The 20,108-nt window shown below is 31.4% G+C and overlaps 1 protein-coding gene across 2 annotated transcripts; it reads left to right on the top strand.

The window, feature by feature from the left end:
* The first annotated feature begins 6,629 nt into the window (after window positions 1-6,629).
* On the top strand, window positions 6,630-13,468 carry LOC111280462 (beta-amyrin synthase). Of its 2 annotated transcripts, XM_022867884.2 has the most exons (18): window positions 6,634-6,801; window positions 7,222-7,428; window positions 8,902-9,087; window positions 9,354-9,443; window positions 9,559-9,756; window positions 9,895-9,979; window positions 10,267-10,433; window positions 10,528-10,719; window positions 10,802-10,915; window positions 11,039-11,158; window positions 11,271-11,393; window positions 11,507-11,605; window positions 11,698-11,754; window positions 11,883-12,073; window positions 12,159-12,336; window positions 12,450-12,530; window positions 12,626-12,709; window positions 13,095-13,468. In XM_022867884.2, the coding sequence occupies exons 2-18, from the start codon at window positions 7,228-7,230 to the stop codon at window positions 13,203-13,205; spliced, it is 2,277 nt and encodes a 758-aa protein (XP_022723619.2). In that variant the 5' UTR covers window positions 6,634-6,801; window positions 7,222-7,227; the 3' UTR covers window positions 13,206-13,468. The 2 variants fall into 2 exon arrangements, with proteins under 2 accessions (XP_089613467.1, XP_022723619.2); XM_089757341.1 differs by lacking the exons at window positions 12,626-12,709; window positions 13,095-13,468 and having other exon boundaries at window positions 6,630-6,801; window positions 12,409-12,530.
* Window positions 13,469-20,108: the final 6,640 nt, after the last annotated feature.

Here is a 20,108-nt window from a genome sequence, read left to right as displayed (position 1 = left end):
TAAGCCTATTTTTATAGGCATTGATCAGAAACAGCTTTATGATCAATCCCTATTCTCTATTTGATTGGGATTCAATCTTTGAATCCCAGTCCAATCCTGTCACTCCACCTTCTAGAAAGAAAACAACAATTAGAGCTCAATTTTTGAATCAAGAGACTAAAACAATAAAAATAAATAAATAATAAATAAATAAATACAAAAAATAAATAAATAAATAAAATAAAAATAAAAATAAAATAAATAAATAATAATGAAAAATAAAAAAATAGGCCAATCTGCCTTCTTTGAATTAAACTTAGGCTAAACCTAATAGGATTAAGCGTAGCCCTTATTGAGCCGGCCCAAACAAATAAGGGTGTCTACAATAATTAATATTTATTTTCAAACAAAAAAATAAAAAATGAAAAAAATATAAAAATTTTGAAATTAAATACAAATTATCCAAGGATGAGATTTTTAGAAATTTGAAATGGTAAATTTTTTAAAAATTCTCTAGGTGAGAAATTTATTCTAAATTTGTCTCAAATGGTGGAATAATTTAGATGAAAGTTTCAATAAAAGTAATTGTATTCTTTTTCCACATAAAAATTTGGCTTGAAAATATTTGATAATTATCCAATGATAAGATTCTTAGAAATTTCAAATAGTAAATTCTTAAGAAATCTCTAAGTGAGAAATTTCTTCTAAATTTGACCCAAATGACGAAATAATTTAGATGAAATTTCAATAGAAATAATTGTCATGTTATTTTCTTTCCAAGAAAAAAAGAAAAAAGGAAATTTCTAAATAGGTCCAAATAGTGAAAATTTTAAAAATTCAAAAGAGAAAATATTTCTAATTTGGCCCAAATGGTGGAATAATTAGATCTATTTTCAACAAAAAAATGGTAATAATAAAAAATAATAAATAATTAACTTTTTTTGACGACGGAGCCTCTTCAAGAAATCAAATGAGATTCTTGAATACTCTTGAAGTGATGAAGTATTTTTTTAAGAGTTCTACTAGATTGATAGAGAATCTTAAAAATTATTTTCAATATTTAACTTAAAATTTAAAACCATTAGACTCAAGACTATATGATGAATTCAAAATAATATGGTACCATCCTTTGGATGGGCATGTGAGGGTGCTTGAACCTTACCCACATGTAATCAAATTCTCAAACCCTGTTCTGGTTTGTAGACCCAAACCTATTTTTTTAAGGACCCTTAGTCAAGCTTAGGAGTTCCTTAAGATGATAAATTCTTTAGATGGCCAATCACATCTGAATAAAAAAAATTGGTGACGACTCCATTCACATATTAAGTCTAGCTATAGATTTACAGATCTATATGTTATGACAGAAGTCTAAGAGCATACATAAAATGCCAAAACAAAGTAGATGAAAATGGGTTTAACAATGACAACAGAAAAAAGAAGCAAGAATTATTATACAATCCAATGATAGCTTTATCTTACCATTACATAATTGTCGGTAATCACAACCTAGGTTGAATTTTGGTGAATGTATCCATTATCTAATTATTAATCAAAATCTTCTTTGAAAATAAACCAATTGTCTTTCCAATGCGTCATGTGGATTCCCACTTCAAAGCAGCCAACTTAGACAAACCATCAAGCAGTCAATATAAATATATATTTTTAATTAATTTATTAATTATTTTTATATATTTGAAGTCAACAAAATCTAATTTCATTTGTAACTTTATGAGGATTAATTTTTTGAATTTAAGTCTTATGTTCTATTGAAAAAAGTAAGTAGTCATATAGAATTCAAATACTGCTTTTCCTAGTTTTTAAAATAATTGGTTAATGGTTATGTTATATAATTTTAGAGGTCATTCCCCTCAATCAAATAATCACTAATTTATTTTTTCATTTTGATTTTGAAATAAATGCATCAAGTTAAAGAAACTGGTTCTATGAAGTACACGTTGTTGGATGGCTTTAGATTAATAGCATGAAATAAGAGCTCAAATGCTAAAGTAGAAGTGTAAATTGACAAAAATGAATAATTGAGTGACAAGCATTTCAGGATTTTTAATTAAAAAATGTTGGGTAAAATATTAAAAAAATTCTTGAACTGTTCTATTTTTTAAAATTAGTCCTATATTTTTATTGTATCTAAATAAATTTTTATTTTCTATTTCAAACAAAAAATTGATTTATGTTAAGAATTAATTATTTAAATAAAAATTAAAGGTTAAGGGTTTATTTAGATATAAATTAAAGGTTAAGAACTTATTTTGATGCAAATTATAAGAGTATAAGAATTTATACAAGTAAATTGATAAAGTTTAGGCTTTTTTTTTGTTATTTTAACAACAAAATGTTTGCAATAAACAAAATAAACAAGACAATTTTTAAAAAAAATGAAGTTATGGACAAATTAGTCAGCATGTTGACTTCAAATAGGACTGCTGTAGGATTTTTGTAATTAAAAATAACTTATTCAAAGGTCTCACAAAAATTTGGTAAAGTCCCATAGTCTTTGCTTTTATTTATTTATTTATTTTGGGTAAATAACTTGCACCATAGTGTAATACAGAAGATGGAAAAGTTAGTCAAAGTAAGACAGTATATAAAATGGAAATGATCCAAAGACATTATATATATCCAGCTTTTTGAAGCAACATTAAATAAAAAAAAAGGTGAAAAACTAAGGCTAAATTGGCTTAAACTGAGTTTCACAAGAAACAGGTTGAGTGAAAACATCATGGATATGAATATGATGGTATTTGTATATGTTTTCTTCTTGTTTTGAGCTAATATATGCCAATTAAGTTTGATAGAGTATATTGTTAAAGAATTAAATGCAGGGTAATTAGGCCCCTCCCCACCAACTATTCCTTGTTTTCCCTTTTTGTAGTCATTATTATGTTAATTACTTTCCCTTTCAAATCTATCATCAAATCACGTATGTTGCTTTGATAATATTATGTTGATGATTCTCAACTTCCATCGTAACACCAAAAATGAAAAAAATGTACCTCAATAGTAATGATTAATGATTAGATCATCAAAATTTGATAGAATTTTATATTGAATTCAAGTTCCAATACACAACCCTTTGAATACTTCATCAAATTTTCACACATTAGTCATATTAGATCCAAGAACAAAAAATGAGTATATAGATCCAAGAGCTATAAGCTGTAATATCGCGTTAAGACCGAGGAAGGAAAGAACGATTCAAGGACATGTATAGGTACAATCTCAACTATATAATTATATTTATTCCATCCCAAAATAATTGGTTTTATTGATTTTTTTGGTCAAAGTTACTCAATTTTGACCTATGTTTTTTAAAATATTATATTAAATTAAATTTTTTAAAAAAATATGTTTTGAAAATTTTGAAACTCAAAGTTTATAAATTTTATTATCTAGTTTTTTAATTTTATAATTTTATTAAAAATAATGGTTAAAGCTGAGTTAATTTGACAAAAAAATCAATAAGAAATAATAATTTTGACATAGAGAGAGAGTATATAATAATATATGTTAAATATGCTAAATGATTCTAATAAAATTAAGGAGCTGAACAATAAAAGCATGAGTAAATAATTCAATTGGTGTATTTTTTTGTTAAAAATAAGATGCTAAGAGTTGTCTTATATTAAGATAAGAGAATATTATGGGCTACAACTTTGTAAATATATATATATATATATATATATATATAACAACCTCTTTTTTTTTTTTTTTTTTATAAAAGAGGTCATAGTCTAGATATAGGGAAGTAGACAGACTAAATGTTATCTTTTAAAAATGATTGTATGAATCAACTAATTAAATTCAAAATCCTCTCAATGATGTGTTTTTATCTTGAAACATCATTATTTCAGTGTATAAAATATATAGCATATAGCATATATCAATATGATAATAATCACAGCATAATTCTTGATAGTCATAACAATACGATAAATTTCTTTTGATATTGTGAATGGAGAACACAAGTTTGAAAGAGCTTACTTCTTTTATATGATTTGATTTAACTAAATTTTTTATTAATTGAGTCTTAAAGTGACTTTCGTATATAGAAAGGTCTCAGACAAAAAATAACAATACGATAATAATGATTTATAAATGGACGATTGAAAGGGATATTAATAAGTTGAATGGTGGTTGAAAACGTTAAGAGAAAAAAAGAGAAACCCACTCGAGGAAGATAATTATCCTGCCCCTTGTGTTCAAGCCAAAAAAAGGAAAAACAATTCCAAGTGGGTTCCATTTATCATTATACGGTTGACTTGGTACACAAGTTATAAAAAAAAAAGGCATAATCTTCTTCAATCTTTCGTTAATGAAAGATGATCAACATATAATCCAATTTATGGAATACAATTATATTCTTATTTCTGTTGGAAGTGGGCTTAGTACTGATATCAACTTTGAACGTACATCCAAAGATTTTGACCATTTCAAAGAATAATAACCACGCGATTGTTTTGAGTTATTTCTGAATTATTTCTCTATTTCATTTTAATTTTATTAGGTTTTTGATTTTTTTTAAACAAAAAATTTTAAATAAAAAAATAAATTACAAATACTAAAATTTGAATTATAAATTTACAGCACCGAAGGTGAAAGCGAAGAGACCACCGATTTAGCTAAAGCTCAAGATCCAATTAAATTTTCGGTTTTTAATTAACATGACCAGAAGCTTTGAACAGGGCATGTAACACAAGTCAATTTGATGCATCGCGACCATCAATAAATTAACAATATTGGAAAATATATTTATATGGGGGCATATGGGTCCTTTCCTGCTGATTAACTTAGCCTGCCATCTTAGACTAGATTGCCTTTTCCAGCCATTCTCTTCCTCATCATCTAAATATTTTTTAATTTTCACAAGTTTTTTTTTCTTTGGTTCACTATTTAATTGCTTGCCTCCTTTCTATTATTTTTTCTATCTCCTATATTTGATGTGAAACCTGATTTTTTATGTGGGATTATAGTATAAAAATATAAATGAGTATAATTTTAAATTTTTATTAAATACTAAAAATAGAAACAGATAATTTAGCACCCATTCTGTATCCGTACTCATATTTTATATATATATTTAGTAAATAAAATTTATATTTAATAATATAATTTGTTATTTTAAATTAATTAAAATTAATATATTTTTATTTAAAAAATATATATTAATATAAATTTATAAAAAATTACATAAATAAACAAGATAAAAAAATTTTATTTTTATTTTCAAAAAAAATATATAAATATAAAGATTATTCATATTCATCAAATACCTTCACATATAAGGATAAATATGAAATACCTATTCAGTGATAGAATTGAAATATCTTTTGGATTTGGATACAAAGATGTGTATAATATAAAAATAAAAAAAATAGTAAATATTTTTTCTGCCCCATACCCTACCCATTAACTATCCTAAATATTTTCAAATAGGTAAAATTGAAATAAAAAGGCAAAATTTTAGGCTCTATTCGGCTTGTGAGAAATTAAAAAAAAAATGAAATTCATAGAAATCATTTTCTTATGTTCAATTGAACTGAAAAAAAAAAAGTTATGCAAAAACTATTTTCAAAGGTAATATGAAGGAAAATGTGCAATAAATTTTTTTCTCATTTTTTAAGCTTGAAGAACATAAAAGAAATTGTTGAAAATTTTTTTTCGATCTCGTCGAACATGCATTAGTTTTCTCAACTAAATCCAATCGCAACTTTGAAAACAAAAATTGAGAATTAGGACTCTTATTATGGATTCTACTAAATGGTTTTTATTGATTATATAAATTATAAACGTCCTTTGGTAAATTTTGGCCTATATTTATTTATTTCTTTATAACATAATTATTTTTTTTGAAATTATTAGAATTTAAATTTTCATTACTATAATCAATACTTTATTAACAGATTACGTGTTCAATGGTAATGGTCAACTTTATTTTTATCATTAATGTCCACATTAACTTCAATTTCAACTTACGAAATTGTGGTTATTAACTAGTAAAAGGTATATAATTACTTTTTCTTCATGTAACAAAATTGCATTTATTTATTGCCCACCTCCAAATTTTATTCGTTCTAATGGACATTTAGGTTTATGTGCTTCTCACACTGAATTCATTTTTTTATTATTTTCAAAAGTTTTTGGGTAATTTAGAGGATATCATATTAAAAATATGGTTAATTAATTACTAATGACCGAAGAGAGACTTGATGAACTATTTTCTATTATATTTACCTAATTAACATCTGTTTCAAATATAATTGGCTAAACAAAATGAAGCAGCCAGATTTGTTCAATAAGAACGTAAACATCATTTAGATTTAACTGACTTTATTGATTTATTTCCTCAAACTCATCAAGAATTTCCATTTTTTTGGTCTGTAGAACAAAAAGAAGAAGAACAATTTTTATTGGTAAAGGATCGACCAAGATATGTAAATTACCTTTTAGTACTTTGGGGCAGTAATGGTAGCCCACAAAATTTAAAGTAACATACTAATTAAATTTCCTGTGAAAGTGCCAAGAAAATCTTGTCCTTTTACTAGTTCTTTATAGCACTGACTTCAACCAAGAAAAGTGAGGAAAAGGGAATATAAGTAAGCCTTAGTGGGTTGCCATCCTATCTCTATATAAACCGTTGTTCCCTTTGAACCCAAAAATCATAAGCCAAGTTTCCTGCCCTTAAGTTTCAGGTTCAGGAAGCAAACTCTTCTGTTTTTCTTCACCAAATCTTTTTTTGAGTATTGGAAAACTCAAAAAAGTTTCTGCAGATACTCCCCTCCTGTTGTTGGCAAGAGCTCTGATCAGGTTGATTCCAGAAATCTAATACTGCTTGTTTGCATGTTTCATGTTAAAGCTGCTTTCTGCTTGTATATATATTTTTCAGTTCTTGAGATGTCATGGAGAAAACCTCAGGCTGTATAATTCTTTTAAACATCAGATTCCAATGGCTTTTTTTTTTTTTTTGATTGTTTCTTATACGATATAACCATAAGCATACAATTTGCAAAAGGTTCTTCGGGAAAACTTGCTGTTTGTGGGAGGTTTTCCAATTACGTGTCCAAATTATTTGCCTCAAATCATTCGAGCTTAATTCATTCAAATAAACTTGCAGTTTTTGATGTTATCCTAATATATTTATCTTCATGCAACAGTGCCAAGTGTTTTCTTCGAATCATCTTCTCCCACATTATCAACAGTTCTTGCTTATATATTTTTGATTTACAGAAGAGAATGTGGAAGCTTAAGATAGCAGAGGGTGTAGATGGGCCATACTTGTACAGCACAAACAACTACGTCGGCCGGCAAACCTGGGAATTCGACCCTGATGCTGGTACCCCTGAGGAGCGAGCCGAGGTTGAAGAGGCTCGCCAAAATTTCTACAAAAACCGCTACCAGGTCAAGCCAAGTGGCGACCTCATTTGGCGTACGCAGGTATCCTCTCTCTCTCTCTCTCTCTATATATATATATATATATATATATAAAAACAACTTTCCAACCATTTTAACAAAAGTATTTTTCTTTTCTTTGGGAACAAAATTAGGAGACCTGTTTTCTGATAACTTCCATGTTAAAGGATGACTGCAGCATCCTAAATGTTGTTTTTTCTTTTATTTATAGTTCCATTTTTTCGTTTTTATATGGTTTTTGGTTTCAAATATTTTGGGATTTTTACGTATATGTTATGACAATGCTTTAAAGGCCAAAAGATACGGTCTATTGTTTGGTTATGGTGGCGAGGGAATTAAGGTTGTAACAACGATAAGCAGCCCAGCAGAATTTTTTTTTTTTTTGGTCTTTTATGCATCTCCCACTACTTTTTATGCAAGCTTTATTTGAATTAGTAGTTTCCTGCCCTTAAATTTAATTCTCATCATATTTAATAATTTTACCAAGGTTTTGCCCACTTTTATAAAAAAAATTTCTCTAAATGTGTTGAAGTGTTCAAATTTTATTTTTAAATTGTGAAGCATATGGACAATTCAATTATTACTTATTAAAAATAGCCTACTTCTCATGACTTTTTTTTTTCCACAAAAATGGAAAAGAGAAGTTACCTCTCTTTTACAATGTAAATTCCTATATATATTTTTTAAAGAGTCCAATGTTTAAACGTAAAAGGAAAAAATAGAATCTTATCATTAGTCATCGTCAATGCACGCAGATTTCGTTGAGAAGGCATACAGCATGTTGAAGGCCCTTGGTGCATAGGGAGACAAAAGCCAAGGGATAAAAGATGTGCATAAGTTTGAACGGATTAAAAAAAGGGGAGAACGTAAACTCATTTTATGTTGCGCGAAACTAAGAAGTCTCTTAATCATATAGTAGATTAAAATAAGATGACTGGGTCTCGCATGTTGGCCCTACATTAGTTTTTTTGTCCCGCTTGTTTCTACAAGATGAATATTATTAAATATTCTTCGTTTTTTTAAAAATTATTTTTGAAAAAATTCTTTTAACTTATAATATTTCTAGGAAAATTCCCGAAAGGAAGAAATTATTAAAAGTGGGAGGGGTTGGTGAAATGTTTTTGGTGTGGGATTAAAGTCGTATAAAAAGAGGAAAATGGCAAAGGTGGGCGAAAGTGGGAACAAGGAGGAAATAGCAACCACTTTGAAAGCTAATTGTGGCACCCGATTTTATACGAGGAGGACTCAACATGCGTTTCTCATGGAGTCTCTATTTACATTAACTTTATTTTTAGGCGTACTTCCATCATTTCAGCATTTATAGATCCTATTCCTGACCTTATCAAATTATATAAGCCTCCAAAACTACATCCGTCAGTACCGGGCCCATTCTTTATTTTTTTTTAATTTCTTTTTTATATAAAGTTAGAAGCTTAAATTCAAAGAAAAAAAAAGGTTGTAGTATTGAATAACTTTGTTTGACTAAAAATATTGCAGTTTCTGAGGGAAAAGAATTTCAAGCAAACTATACCAGCAGTGAAAATTGAGGATGGTGAGCAAATTTCGTATGAAAAGGCCACAACAGCACTGAGGAGGTCTGTCCATTTCTTCTCAGCTTTGCAGGCTAGCGACGGTCATTGGCCTGCCGAAAATGCTGGTCCATTGTTTTTCCTTCCACCCTTGGTGAGCATCCGTCACACCTTCCGTATGTAGCCCTTTGGCCTTGTTAGTTAACATATTGTTACAAGTGATAATGCAACTTTTGACCGTATCAAGACCCCATGGGGTCAACGGTCGGCCATTTTAGGGGTGGTCAATGTCCAAAGGTCCAACAAAACAAAAACTCTGTAGCAAACTAGCTACAGTACTATGAAGCTGACTGTGGCTTGTCAAACAACCGTAACTATATGAAAATGCTAATCACCGATGCTAATAACTGAAAATTGCAGGTCTTCAGTATGTATATTACCGGATATCTTAACACTGTATTCCCCGAAGAGCATCGTAAAGAAATCCTTCGTTACATATACTACCATCAGGTACACACTCTTGATTTGTCGCTTTATTATTATTATTATTATTATTATTATTATTATTTATATCCAAGTATATTTGAAGTATTTACACGAAGCTGACGGTTTTGGTGTGATGCAGAATGAAGATGGTGGGTGGGGATTGCATATAGAGGGTCACAGCACCATGTTCTGTACGGCTCTTAGCTACATTTGCATGCGTATTCTTGGGGAAGGACCTGACGGCGGACAGGACAATGCTTGTGCAAGAGCCCGCAAGTGGATTCTCGACCATGGCAGTGTCACCCACATGCCCTCTTGGGGAAAGACTTGGCTTTCTGTATGTATGACGCACATATTTTACAATTTGACCTGTAAAACATGCCCACATTGGGATAGGGAAAACCAAAGAAACTATAGCAAGTACATTGAATTAACGACAAATGTTTGCTAATCATGCAATGTTATTTTGCTGTAGATACTTGGTGTTTTTGACTGGTCTGGAAGTAACCCAATGCCCCCGGAGTTTTGGATTCTTCCTTCTTTCCTTCCTATGCATCCAGGTTTGCATGAATTAATTTCATTCCAGTGTTGTATAAATACATTACACACTAAATCTCGGGTATTAGTAATATCAGTTCATATCAATAAAGGGAAGCAATGAATCTGATTAATATTCAATTGGAACTTGTTAGACATCAATTTGAAACAGGCCAAGCATTGGTTACAAAATCCTGTGTTACTAACGGAGATTACACCTTTCCATTGTTTGGTTTTGGAAATGCTATATTGATTCCATTGGTTATCTAATTCATATTAATCTTAGTTTCTTTCTCTTTCGAATGCGCAGCTAAAATGTGGTGCTACTGTCGTATGGTGTACATGCCTATGTCATATCTATATGGCAAAAGGTTCGTGGGGCCAATCACACCTCTCATTGAACAATTAAGAGAAGAACTCTACCTTCAGCCTTACAATGAAATTAGTTGGAAGAAAGTACGCCATTTATGTGCACCGGTAAGTTTATCTCTGTTGTGTACCAACTGCGAAGGCATTTGAACCACGCTACAATTAAGTTCTTAAAGCATTGATAAACAATTTGTTATTACAGGAGGATATCTACTATCCACATCCTCTGATTCAGGATCTGATGTGGGACAGCCTGTATATATGTACCGAGCCTCTGCTTACTCGTTGGCCTTTTAATAAGTTGGTCAGAGAGAAGGCTCTTCAAGTAACAATGAAACACATCCATTATGAAGATGAGAATAGTAGATACATCACCATTGGTTGTGTGGAGAAGGTAATTTTACAATCATAGTTAATGGAAGGAAATAGGAATATTGAGGTTGTGGCTAACGTTCTGGTGCCCTTGAATGGAATAGGTTTTATGCATGCTTGCCTGTTGGGCTGAGGAGCCAAATAGTGATTATTTTAAAAAGCATCTTGCTCGAATCCCTGATTACCTTTGGGTCGCTGAAGATGGAATGAAGATGCAGGTTTGTGCACATGCATTCTCCAAATTGACCATATGTATTGATTTAACACTAGTACAGTTGGTAACAATGACTCTTCTTTCAAACATTGATTTTCCTGATTTAACACATGATACTGGTCTGCAGAGTTTTGGGAGCCAAGAGTGGGATACTGGTTTCGCTATTCAAGCTTTGCTTGCTAGTAACCTCACTGACGAAATTGGACCTGTACTCAAGAGAGGACATGACTTCATCAAGAAATCTCAGGTTTAATAGTTGTTTCATTCATCATGAAGTCTTCTCAATTTCTTTTTTTCTTTTTCATCAATATCAATTGAGAATAATTGTTATCTTCCGCTTACAAATTACAATTGAATAGGTCAAGGACAATCCTTCCGGTGACTTTAAGAAAATGTATCGTCACATTTCCAAGGGATCTTGGACTTTCTCTGATCAAGATCATGGATGGCAAGTTTCTGATTGCACTGCGGAAGGCTTGAAGGTAATTGATTTATTTAAGTCTTAGTCAAATGCACTAATTTTTTTTTTTTTTTTGAGTGATACGTCTATTCTATAAATTCATCTATCATTAACAGATATTCCTCTGTTTTGCAGTGTTGCCTGCTAATGTCCATGTTGCCACCAGAAATTGTTGGTGAGAAAATGGAACCTCAGCAGTTATACAACGCCGTCAATGTTCTGCTCTCTCTGCAGGTAAGAATTTGCTCGCTCTAGATTTTCAAAGATAGCTTTCATTTATTTTAAGTTCTTCATTTATACAAGCTTCAATGATTCACTTCTTATAGAGCAAAAATGGAGGACTAGCTGCCTGGGAGCCAGCTGGAGCTCAGGATTGGTTGGAAGTAAGTGCTTAAGCATTGAAGTGCATCTGTTAATTTTGCCAGGAAACCTGTTAGATTATTAAACTCTTCTGTACTCTTTCTTAATTTTCATATATTAATGATGGTTCCTTTTCTTTTGTTCTTCCTAGATGCTTAATCCCACGGAATTTTTCGCTGATATAGTCGTTGAGCATGAATATGTTGAGTGCACTGCATCCGCAATCCATGCCTTGGTTTTGTTTAAGAAGTTGTATCCTGGGCACAGGAAGAAAGAAATCGAGAATTTTATTACAAATGCTGTACGCTACCTTGAAAATATACAAATGCCTGATGGTTCATGGTAGGTTCTCTTCATATTCATGAAATATGAGCGTTTTGATTGCTTTTGAAAGCATTAGAGATCAATTATATCAACACTTAAACAGGTATGGAAACTGGGGAGTTTGCTTCACATATGGTTCATGGTTTGCACTTGGAGGGCTAGCAGCAGCTGGCAAGACATACTCCAATTGTCTAGCTGTGCGCAAAGGTGTTGAATTTCTACTCAAAAATCAAAGAGAGAATGGTGGCTGGGGAGAGAGCTACAAATCATGCCCTGACAAGGTAAATCTTTAGTGTCACAAATCCTCTGTCCTGTTTCATTTTGTGATATGACATGTACTGCTCTACTTTCAGCATTGATTTAGTGAGTAATATATATGAGCTTGGTGAAGCAGAAATATGTGCCTCTGGAGGAAGGTAGATCAAACTTGGTGCATACTGCTTGGGCTATGATGGGTTTGATTCATGTTGGACAGGTGAGTTTAAAAGTCTACTGATGAAGAAATACTCATTGTAGCTTTCATGGTCTTTCTTCTTATGGTTTTTGACATTGAAAGTTCGATTGAAACAGGCGGAAAGAGATCCAATGCCTCTTCACCGCGCTGCAAAGTTGATAATTAATTCTCAATTGGAAGATGGTGACTTTCCTCAACAGGTGCTATTTCTTGCTATGGCTTACTTGAGAATGATACTAGAAAATCAAAAAAGAAAAGGGAAACTGCCTTTGCTTGCTTATTTAGTAGACGTTATAGAAATTCAAATAGTCATTTTAAGCAACATGCTTGTTTTAAGCATTTAGAAAATATAAACTTTTTATTTTTACAAAGGAAGTTGTAGCTTGGCAATAGGGGATGGGCTACTGGTGCAGGAATTCAAACTCCAGACCTGTTCATACTACATTTTAAGAGTTGTTACTTGAACTAACAGAGTTGTTACTTGAACTAACAGAGTTTAAACTCAAAATTTTTTAAGAAATATAATTTAACTATTACGTGTATACACCTAAACTTTATCTAACAATTGAATCTTATTCTTGACAGGAAATTACTGGAGTCTTCATGAAAAACTGCATGTTACACTATGCAGCATATAGGAACATTTACCCACTGTGGGGACTTGCAGAGTACCGCAAACGTGTGCCATTGGCTTAATCACGTACAAAAGGGTTTGAATCACGAACTTGTGAAGCTTCAGTGTTCAAAAAGCAAAGAAGGAAAGGATTATAGGAATTTGTTGATTATGTTTACTACTCTATACTTTTTTTCTTCTTTTGTATCTTTCACAATGGTTATTCATGAGTGTATAAATGTCAATGAGTTGATGTTCTATCCTAAAGTTAGAGAGGATGAAGCGTGTAAAATATTGTATCTTCAAATAATAAAAAGTAAATGAAAATTTCTTTTTCTTTTTCTTTTTTCTTTACTGTATATGAGCTTTCGTCACCATAACATTGCTGCTATTCCAACAAGCCACGATTTTCAGCAATTTATTGAAACGTAGCCAATGGAGAGATCCCCATATTGCACATGAAAGTGGCCAATCAGAGTTAATCCGTTACCTTCTATTGGTGTCGAGCTGATTTGCTAACGGTAAAACCATGAAATCAATAAGAGAAAGAAAGAGAGCAATTAAACACAAGGTTGTGAGTGGTTCTAGTGTTTGTACTTCGATGCTGAAATCAGATATCAGTAGAGGAGGATAATAGGGAGGAGAATTTAAGAAAAGTAGAAGAAAGCAAGATGGTGAAATGATACCTAGGTGGTCCTATTTATATCTATAAAAAAAGGGGACATGGGTAGCTTAGGCTACTAGAGGTCAGCCCCAAGATGACTTGGCAAACTGAGTTGATTTGGATGTTAACCATATACTCCAGGGATGACAAATAAGCATTTAGGGAATCCTACTGGGTAGGCTGGTAAGATGGCTAAGCTGATGTGGCCTTGTGGAATTAGGTCAGTTTAACACGTTAGCTTGACCTAAAAGTAAAAAATACCTTGAGCTGTTTGCTGACAGTCTCTAATGGGGAAAAGATTATTATGCTCTTTGGACCTCAAAATGCCTTTAAAATTTTCTCCCCACCAAGCAGTATGAGTATCAGACTGACAAATATTGATTGAGTTGATCTAACATGTGCTTGGTGATATTGAGCTTAAATTCTTGAGTGTGGGGTTTTAGAGCTTTATTCAATTGGTCTGATCTGAAGTCAACGAGGTAAATGACCAAGAACACAAATGTGAATGAGGACGGATTAGGTAGGCCTATGGGTGGATGTCGATGTGTTCTGTGTTTTTGATGTTACGCTTGGTTAAAATTTGCTAACTTGTTTTACAGGATTACAAAGTCCTTTCGTAATTCAAACTTTTTAAAGATGAGACTTTATCTTGATCTTGAAAAGGTATGGTTGAACAAGGAGACTTCGATAGTAAGTGCATTGGCATAATGGTATTTCTTGATTGGTTTGTGGTATAAATTTTGCATGCAATCTCATCATCTTGCAATCTTGATTGGAGTTTCAACTAAACTTGAATTCCAAGAGCAATCTTCTTGAAGTGGTTGCATTAGATTCAAATTCTTTTGAGATATATCCTTCTTGAATAGAAACTTTAGCCTTATCTCTTGTAAACGTGTCCTTTTTAGTTTTAAACTGTTGCAAGATAAAAATAAGAATCTTTTTACAAATAAATCTCTTCTTAGATTAATATACTTTGGAATTTTTTTTCTAATTATACTTCTTCAATTATTAAGTGTATGTAGGATTCCTCATATAATTGGAATAGTGATTGCTCATTTTTTTGAGGCTGCAAGTGCATAAGTCGCTATCAAGTAATAAAGTGTGAGTAGGGTTGTCAATCCCATGAAGACTATATGATGGTGTTAGATCAAGTATTAAAATTATGCCTTTTAATTTTATATCTAGATGCCGAATGTTTGGAATAAAGAATAGAACAAACTGAGACTTAATAATGTAAACTCTGAAAGAACTAAGCTAAACAAAATCGGAATCTTGCTAGCAATGGTGTAGGCCAATTAGATCAAAGCAAAGGAAAACATATTTGAAATAACTAGAATCTTAAAAGAACAGAATTGTTTAATAAGAAAATGGAAGTTGGCCAAAGAACATAAGTGTTGCAATATTAAAAAGTAAAACATAATGGAACAAAGCGAAAGAAAATAGATTTGCAAAAATAAATTATGAACTGAATACTTTAAGATGCAAAAGGGGAGTAACTGAATGTGCTTCAAAGAAATAAATATGAACACAAGTTTAAAAGTGAAAACATATTGCTTTTAAGGGAATTGTAAGCAAACCAAAACCAAATTAAGTGCAATAATAAACAAACTGAAAGCTTTAGAAAGTAAATAAGATTGCTTAAAGGAGATTAAGAGAAAATAATTTGCTTGCATTAAACTAAATAAAAGAGAGATTATGTAAATGTAAAAGGTACTTAATGTTAAAACAAAGTTAACAAAAGTAAAAGCTAAGCTATCACCTTAGTCGAAAGGGAAAAAGAAGAAAAAAACTTAAAAAAACTCAAAATAAATTAAAGAAAAAAAATGAAAAAAAGAATGGGAGAATGGGATAGAGGATGGGCATCCATTATAAGAGAAATTCATGGCCTATTTATAGTGTATATTTCAACCAAGGAGAGATGAATTTGGACACTTTTAACTTTGACAGGTAATCAATAGCATTCCAATGAATTGAAGGATTATCCATGGATATGATTGATCCTAATCTTTCTTTTGCCTTCAATACTGTTATTGCCCATAATTTGCTATCCATGAAGGGATTTTGGTCAATCATCAGCAAATTAAAATTTAAGACCCAATTTCCTCAATATGCTTTAATTATGGGATTCTCCAATAATTCACACTTTGCATTTAAACCATTGTTTCCTAAAATTTGCAATTCAAGAGAACATTTTGTCAAGTATTAAATTCTATGATTTGTGTGATTTAGCAAATCATCATTAAAATGTCATATCTTGATTTTGCATGAATTATGGAATTCATTAGGAGATCACACAATTCACTCTTGCATTCATTCTAGCACATGGCAGAATATCTTTTGGATTTCCATGGATTCTTGATGGGCTTGACTTATTTGTCACTTTTCCTGGGGTTGCATAGGATTTGGTGTTGACATTCAAAGTAATAAATTTTCCCATGCAAACCTGAACATTACCAATTTACATCATTATAGATCAAAATTTATGAAAATTTCAAAATTTTAACTCTTAAATGATTTGTAAATATCTATAAATCCTAAGGTTATCAGATATTCAAATGTATGTAAAGTTATAGTGCCATTAGGATTCCTTTCTCCAAGTGAATTTAAGAATCCTAACATCATTGAGATTTGACAATTATTCGTTCTTGCATGACCGAATATGACAATGATTAGGCTTGACCTAATCTGCATGGAATTTGCATGATTGTGAATGAAATTCACTTCCATGTACATTATACCTAAAGATTAAGAAAACGATATTAGAAGCACCATATTCAATCAAATTTTAAAATTTTTGCACCAAAAAGGACTTGTCAAACACTATATATTTTAGTGTTATCATATGACGAGGTTAGGCACCAAACTCAACCCATTGTCATCGATGTTTCCATGCACATCATACCCTTTAATCACCTAAAGCCTCTTTTCTAGCAGATTATACTTATTTCTTATTTTCATGTTCTCTGTCAACTTTCATACCCATTTAAACTTCTTTTATTCTTTAGGGTTGTCAAGATTTGGCACCATGATGGGATCAAAAGGAGTAGACCTAAGGTTGACATTTTTCTTAAGTGGAGATGGTTTAGCAAAAGGAATTATGTATGTATGAGGCTAATGACTTATTAGGGGTGCTTGTGTAGTATGAGGATTCTGAGCATAGGGTAGTGCGAATCTAGGTGGGCATAATGGCTCTTTAACAACAATTTCTTCCTTTACACTGAAGTTTAAACAATTCATTTTCCTTTTAAAAATCTTGTAAGTATCTGCTTTAACTCTATCAACTATCTATCAATATTCTATTCCATTTCTATGACTTTTCCTCATTTCCTCTTGAGTCTTTTCAACTTTTTCAATTCTATTTGCATTCTGGTTCTCTATGACTCTGGTATATGCTCATGTATTGTACATGTGAGAAACAAGCTGTTTTTAGTTTCTAGGGTGTACTTTCCCTGAACCTTTATTAATTATCATTAATTAGAAATGCATGGTGTGATATTTATTGTTTGTAGCCTTAAAAGATTATCTTTTAAATCTCCTCCAATATTTAGACAAGATTTTTAAAGATATCTTTTTGGCTTCGAAGGTTTGATGAGAGTATATTTACAACCATCATTCCTTATCTTAAGCTAGTATAAAAATAAGTTTAGGCAAATGATGCATCTTATGCATGCCAAGTTTTAATTATTCCTTTTTTTTTTTGTAAAAAAGAAACCCTTTAAACCTCATCTTACATTAGTCATGGTTTTTTTAAAGGTATTTCTTTTACCTTAAAAGTTTGATGAAAATATATCTACAACCATCATTCCTTGTTTCATAAGCTCATTGTAATAGATTATTTAAAGAACACAAATGGAGAAATTCATTTTTAGACAACTTAAATCACAAAGATTTTCATTAATTCCAAAAGTTTCAAGACAACATGTCATCGACCATCCTAGAACTAGTTCTATAAAAATTTCACATTTGCTCTACTACCCTTTCACCTTATTAAAAAAATCTAGGAAAAACTGACTATGATTGCTGGTGGAGAGAACCTTGTGCCTTAAGGTTTTTGCCTTTTCTATCATTACCTTAACCTATTTGATTGCTTTGAAAAATTTCACCCTTGCTCTACTGCCTTTTCACCTTATTTAAGAAATCTAAGAAAAGCTGACTGTGATTGTTGGTGGAGAGAACCTTTTGCCTTAGGATTTTTGCCTTTCTATCATTACCTTAGCTTGTTTGACTACCTTGTGAATCTGGGTGTTCAAATGGTCGATGTACATTTTTCTCCCTTGATTTTTGACTTTTCATTATTTTCAAGCTCTTGTTTCTTTGCAACACAAGTTTTTCCACTTTGCTTCCCTTTTTTACCACTCTTGGTGCATTAGGGCAATGTAATTCTTATTTTTTTATAATTGCTTTCCTAAGCTTTTGATATTTATGATGATTGAATCTTTTTCCTTCTGAATGGCCAAATACATATTCTTTTCTTACTTTGATTTTTCCTTCAGTCTTTTATTCTCTTTCGACTCTTAGTCAATCTTTTTTTATTTATAGTAAGCACTTCTTTTGAACCTTTTGGTTCTTACACCATCTAAGCTACCCTTTCTTCATTTTCTTGGGCCTTACATTTCTAGAGTCATATTTTCGCCTCGAGTTGTTCTTCCACTTCTTGGTCCTTGCTTTTTTCCCTTTTTCTTTTAATTAAGCTTTCAATCTTTTGTTTTCCAAATGTAATTCTTGAGGTTGCCTCAAGCCACATCTCTTTCTTTTATCACTTTCTCAAACTTATCTTTTTGTGCGCGTTCCCCATATCTCAATTGCCCCAAATTTTCTTTCTTTATTTTCTTTCCTTCTGCCACAAACTTTATCTTAGCAATTTTTATTTCTGACGATGGTGTTTTGGCCCATAGAACAACTGGTTGGTCTAATTCATGATTTGATGAAAGTAGAATGTCATTGACTCGCTTGACCGTCCATATTAGATATCCTAAAGTGACATCATTAGTGTACTTTCCTAATTTTGACTTGAATGCCTGTCCCTAAACCCTTGTGATGCCACATACTTTGGCCATGTAATTTTTCTTATCATAGTGAAACTCCATCTAATCTAATCCTCAAGTCATTGGGATGAATTGTTGAGATCTATATTGTCTCTTCATCATCAATAAGGTGTAATTGGTAGCCTCCAAATCCTAAGTAATGGAACCAAGGTTAATCACCACAACTATACAAGATCGAAACGTAAGGCATCAAATGTGCTATCCAGGTTACTCCTTCCTTTCCTATATTTCTAAAAAACACCATCCATTGTTTTTTGGAGAGACAACTAGGCCAATCTCTTATGTTAAACTTAGCAAGAGGTGCTAAGGACTTTGTGGATGACATCAAAGAGGTTTTGTCGATACTCTAAAAATTACTTTAAACCCAAACATATAGTAACTGAATACATCCTACCATTCTTTTTTTTTTTCCTTCGGTAATAATTCAGTAATCTAATAGTCTTTACCAAGATAGTCAGTGAAAGATTTATCTTTTGTTCCAATTGTGTGAAGAAGTCAATCGTTGAGGCTTCTATGTATCCTAGAACCTTTGGGAAGATCACTAAACCATAAACTGCCAAGTTAAAGATATCTATAACTCAATTTTCTTATGGGTTCTAGAGCATGACATCCCGTAAGAATGTCCATGTTATGCCCTCTTTTTTTCTTATCAATCACCTAAACATCTACCTTAATTATCTTTGCCAATTTCTTTTTATACCCTGATGATTGCACTAAAATTTTATCATTTTTTTACCTTATTTTAATGCAATTTCTCTTGAATATTGGTTTGTTCCTTAAAAAATTTGGCAAAAATACTCCTAAATGCATAAATTCAATGTGTAGGTGCAAATATGAAAAACGAGGAATTTTGGAGCTTTTGGACTCATTTTGGAGGATTTTGGTGCAAAAGTCTTGAAAAGCCAAATCCAGCGTGCTTGTGCTAAATTGCCACTTATGGGAGTTTTTCTCACCTTTTTTTTCTATGATTTACTTAGCTTAATTTAGCTTAATTGAACTTTATTTCAGCTTTTAATCTTCATATTTTTCATTTGGAAGTGTCATTTTTAATTCATTAGTGCATTGTTACCTTTGTAATATTTTTACAAGTGCTAGAAAGGTGATATGTACATTAGTGTCATTTAAAGCCATCTTTGGACTTGTGAATTTTTTAGAATTTTTCTTGCATAAATTGTTCACTAAATGGTTTGTATTTTGGCAGCAAATTGAAGGAGAAATTGGTTACAAATGGTGCCAAATTAGGGTGTAAAATTCAACTAAGGTCATTGGGTGTATGA

The sequence above is a fragment of the Durio zibethinus genome, chromosome 28 (assembly GCF_047325235.1).
Source record: "Durio zibethinus cultivar Kanyao isolate XHJ-2024 chromosome 28, ASM4732523v1, whole genome shotgun sequence".
NCBI lineage: Eukaryota > Viridiplantae > Streptophyta > Magnoliopsida > Malvales > Malvaceae > Durio > Durio zibethinus.
The sequence above is the reverse complement of the archived record's forward strand: the minus strand, read 5'-3'. Positions and strand labels throughout refer to the sequence as shown.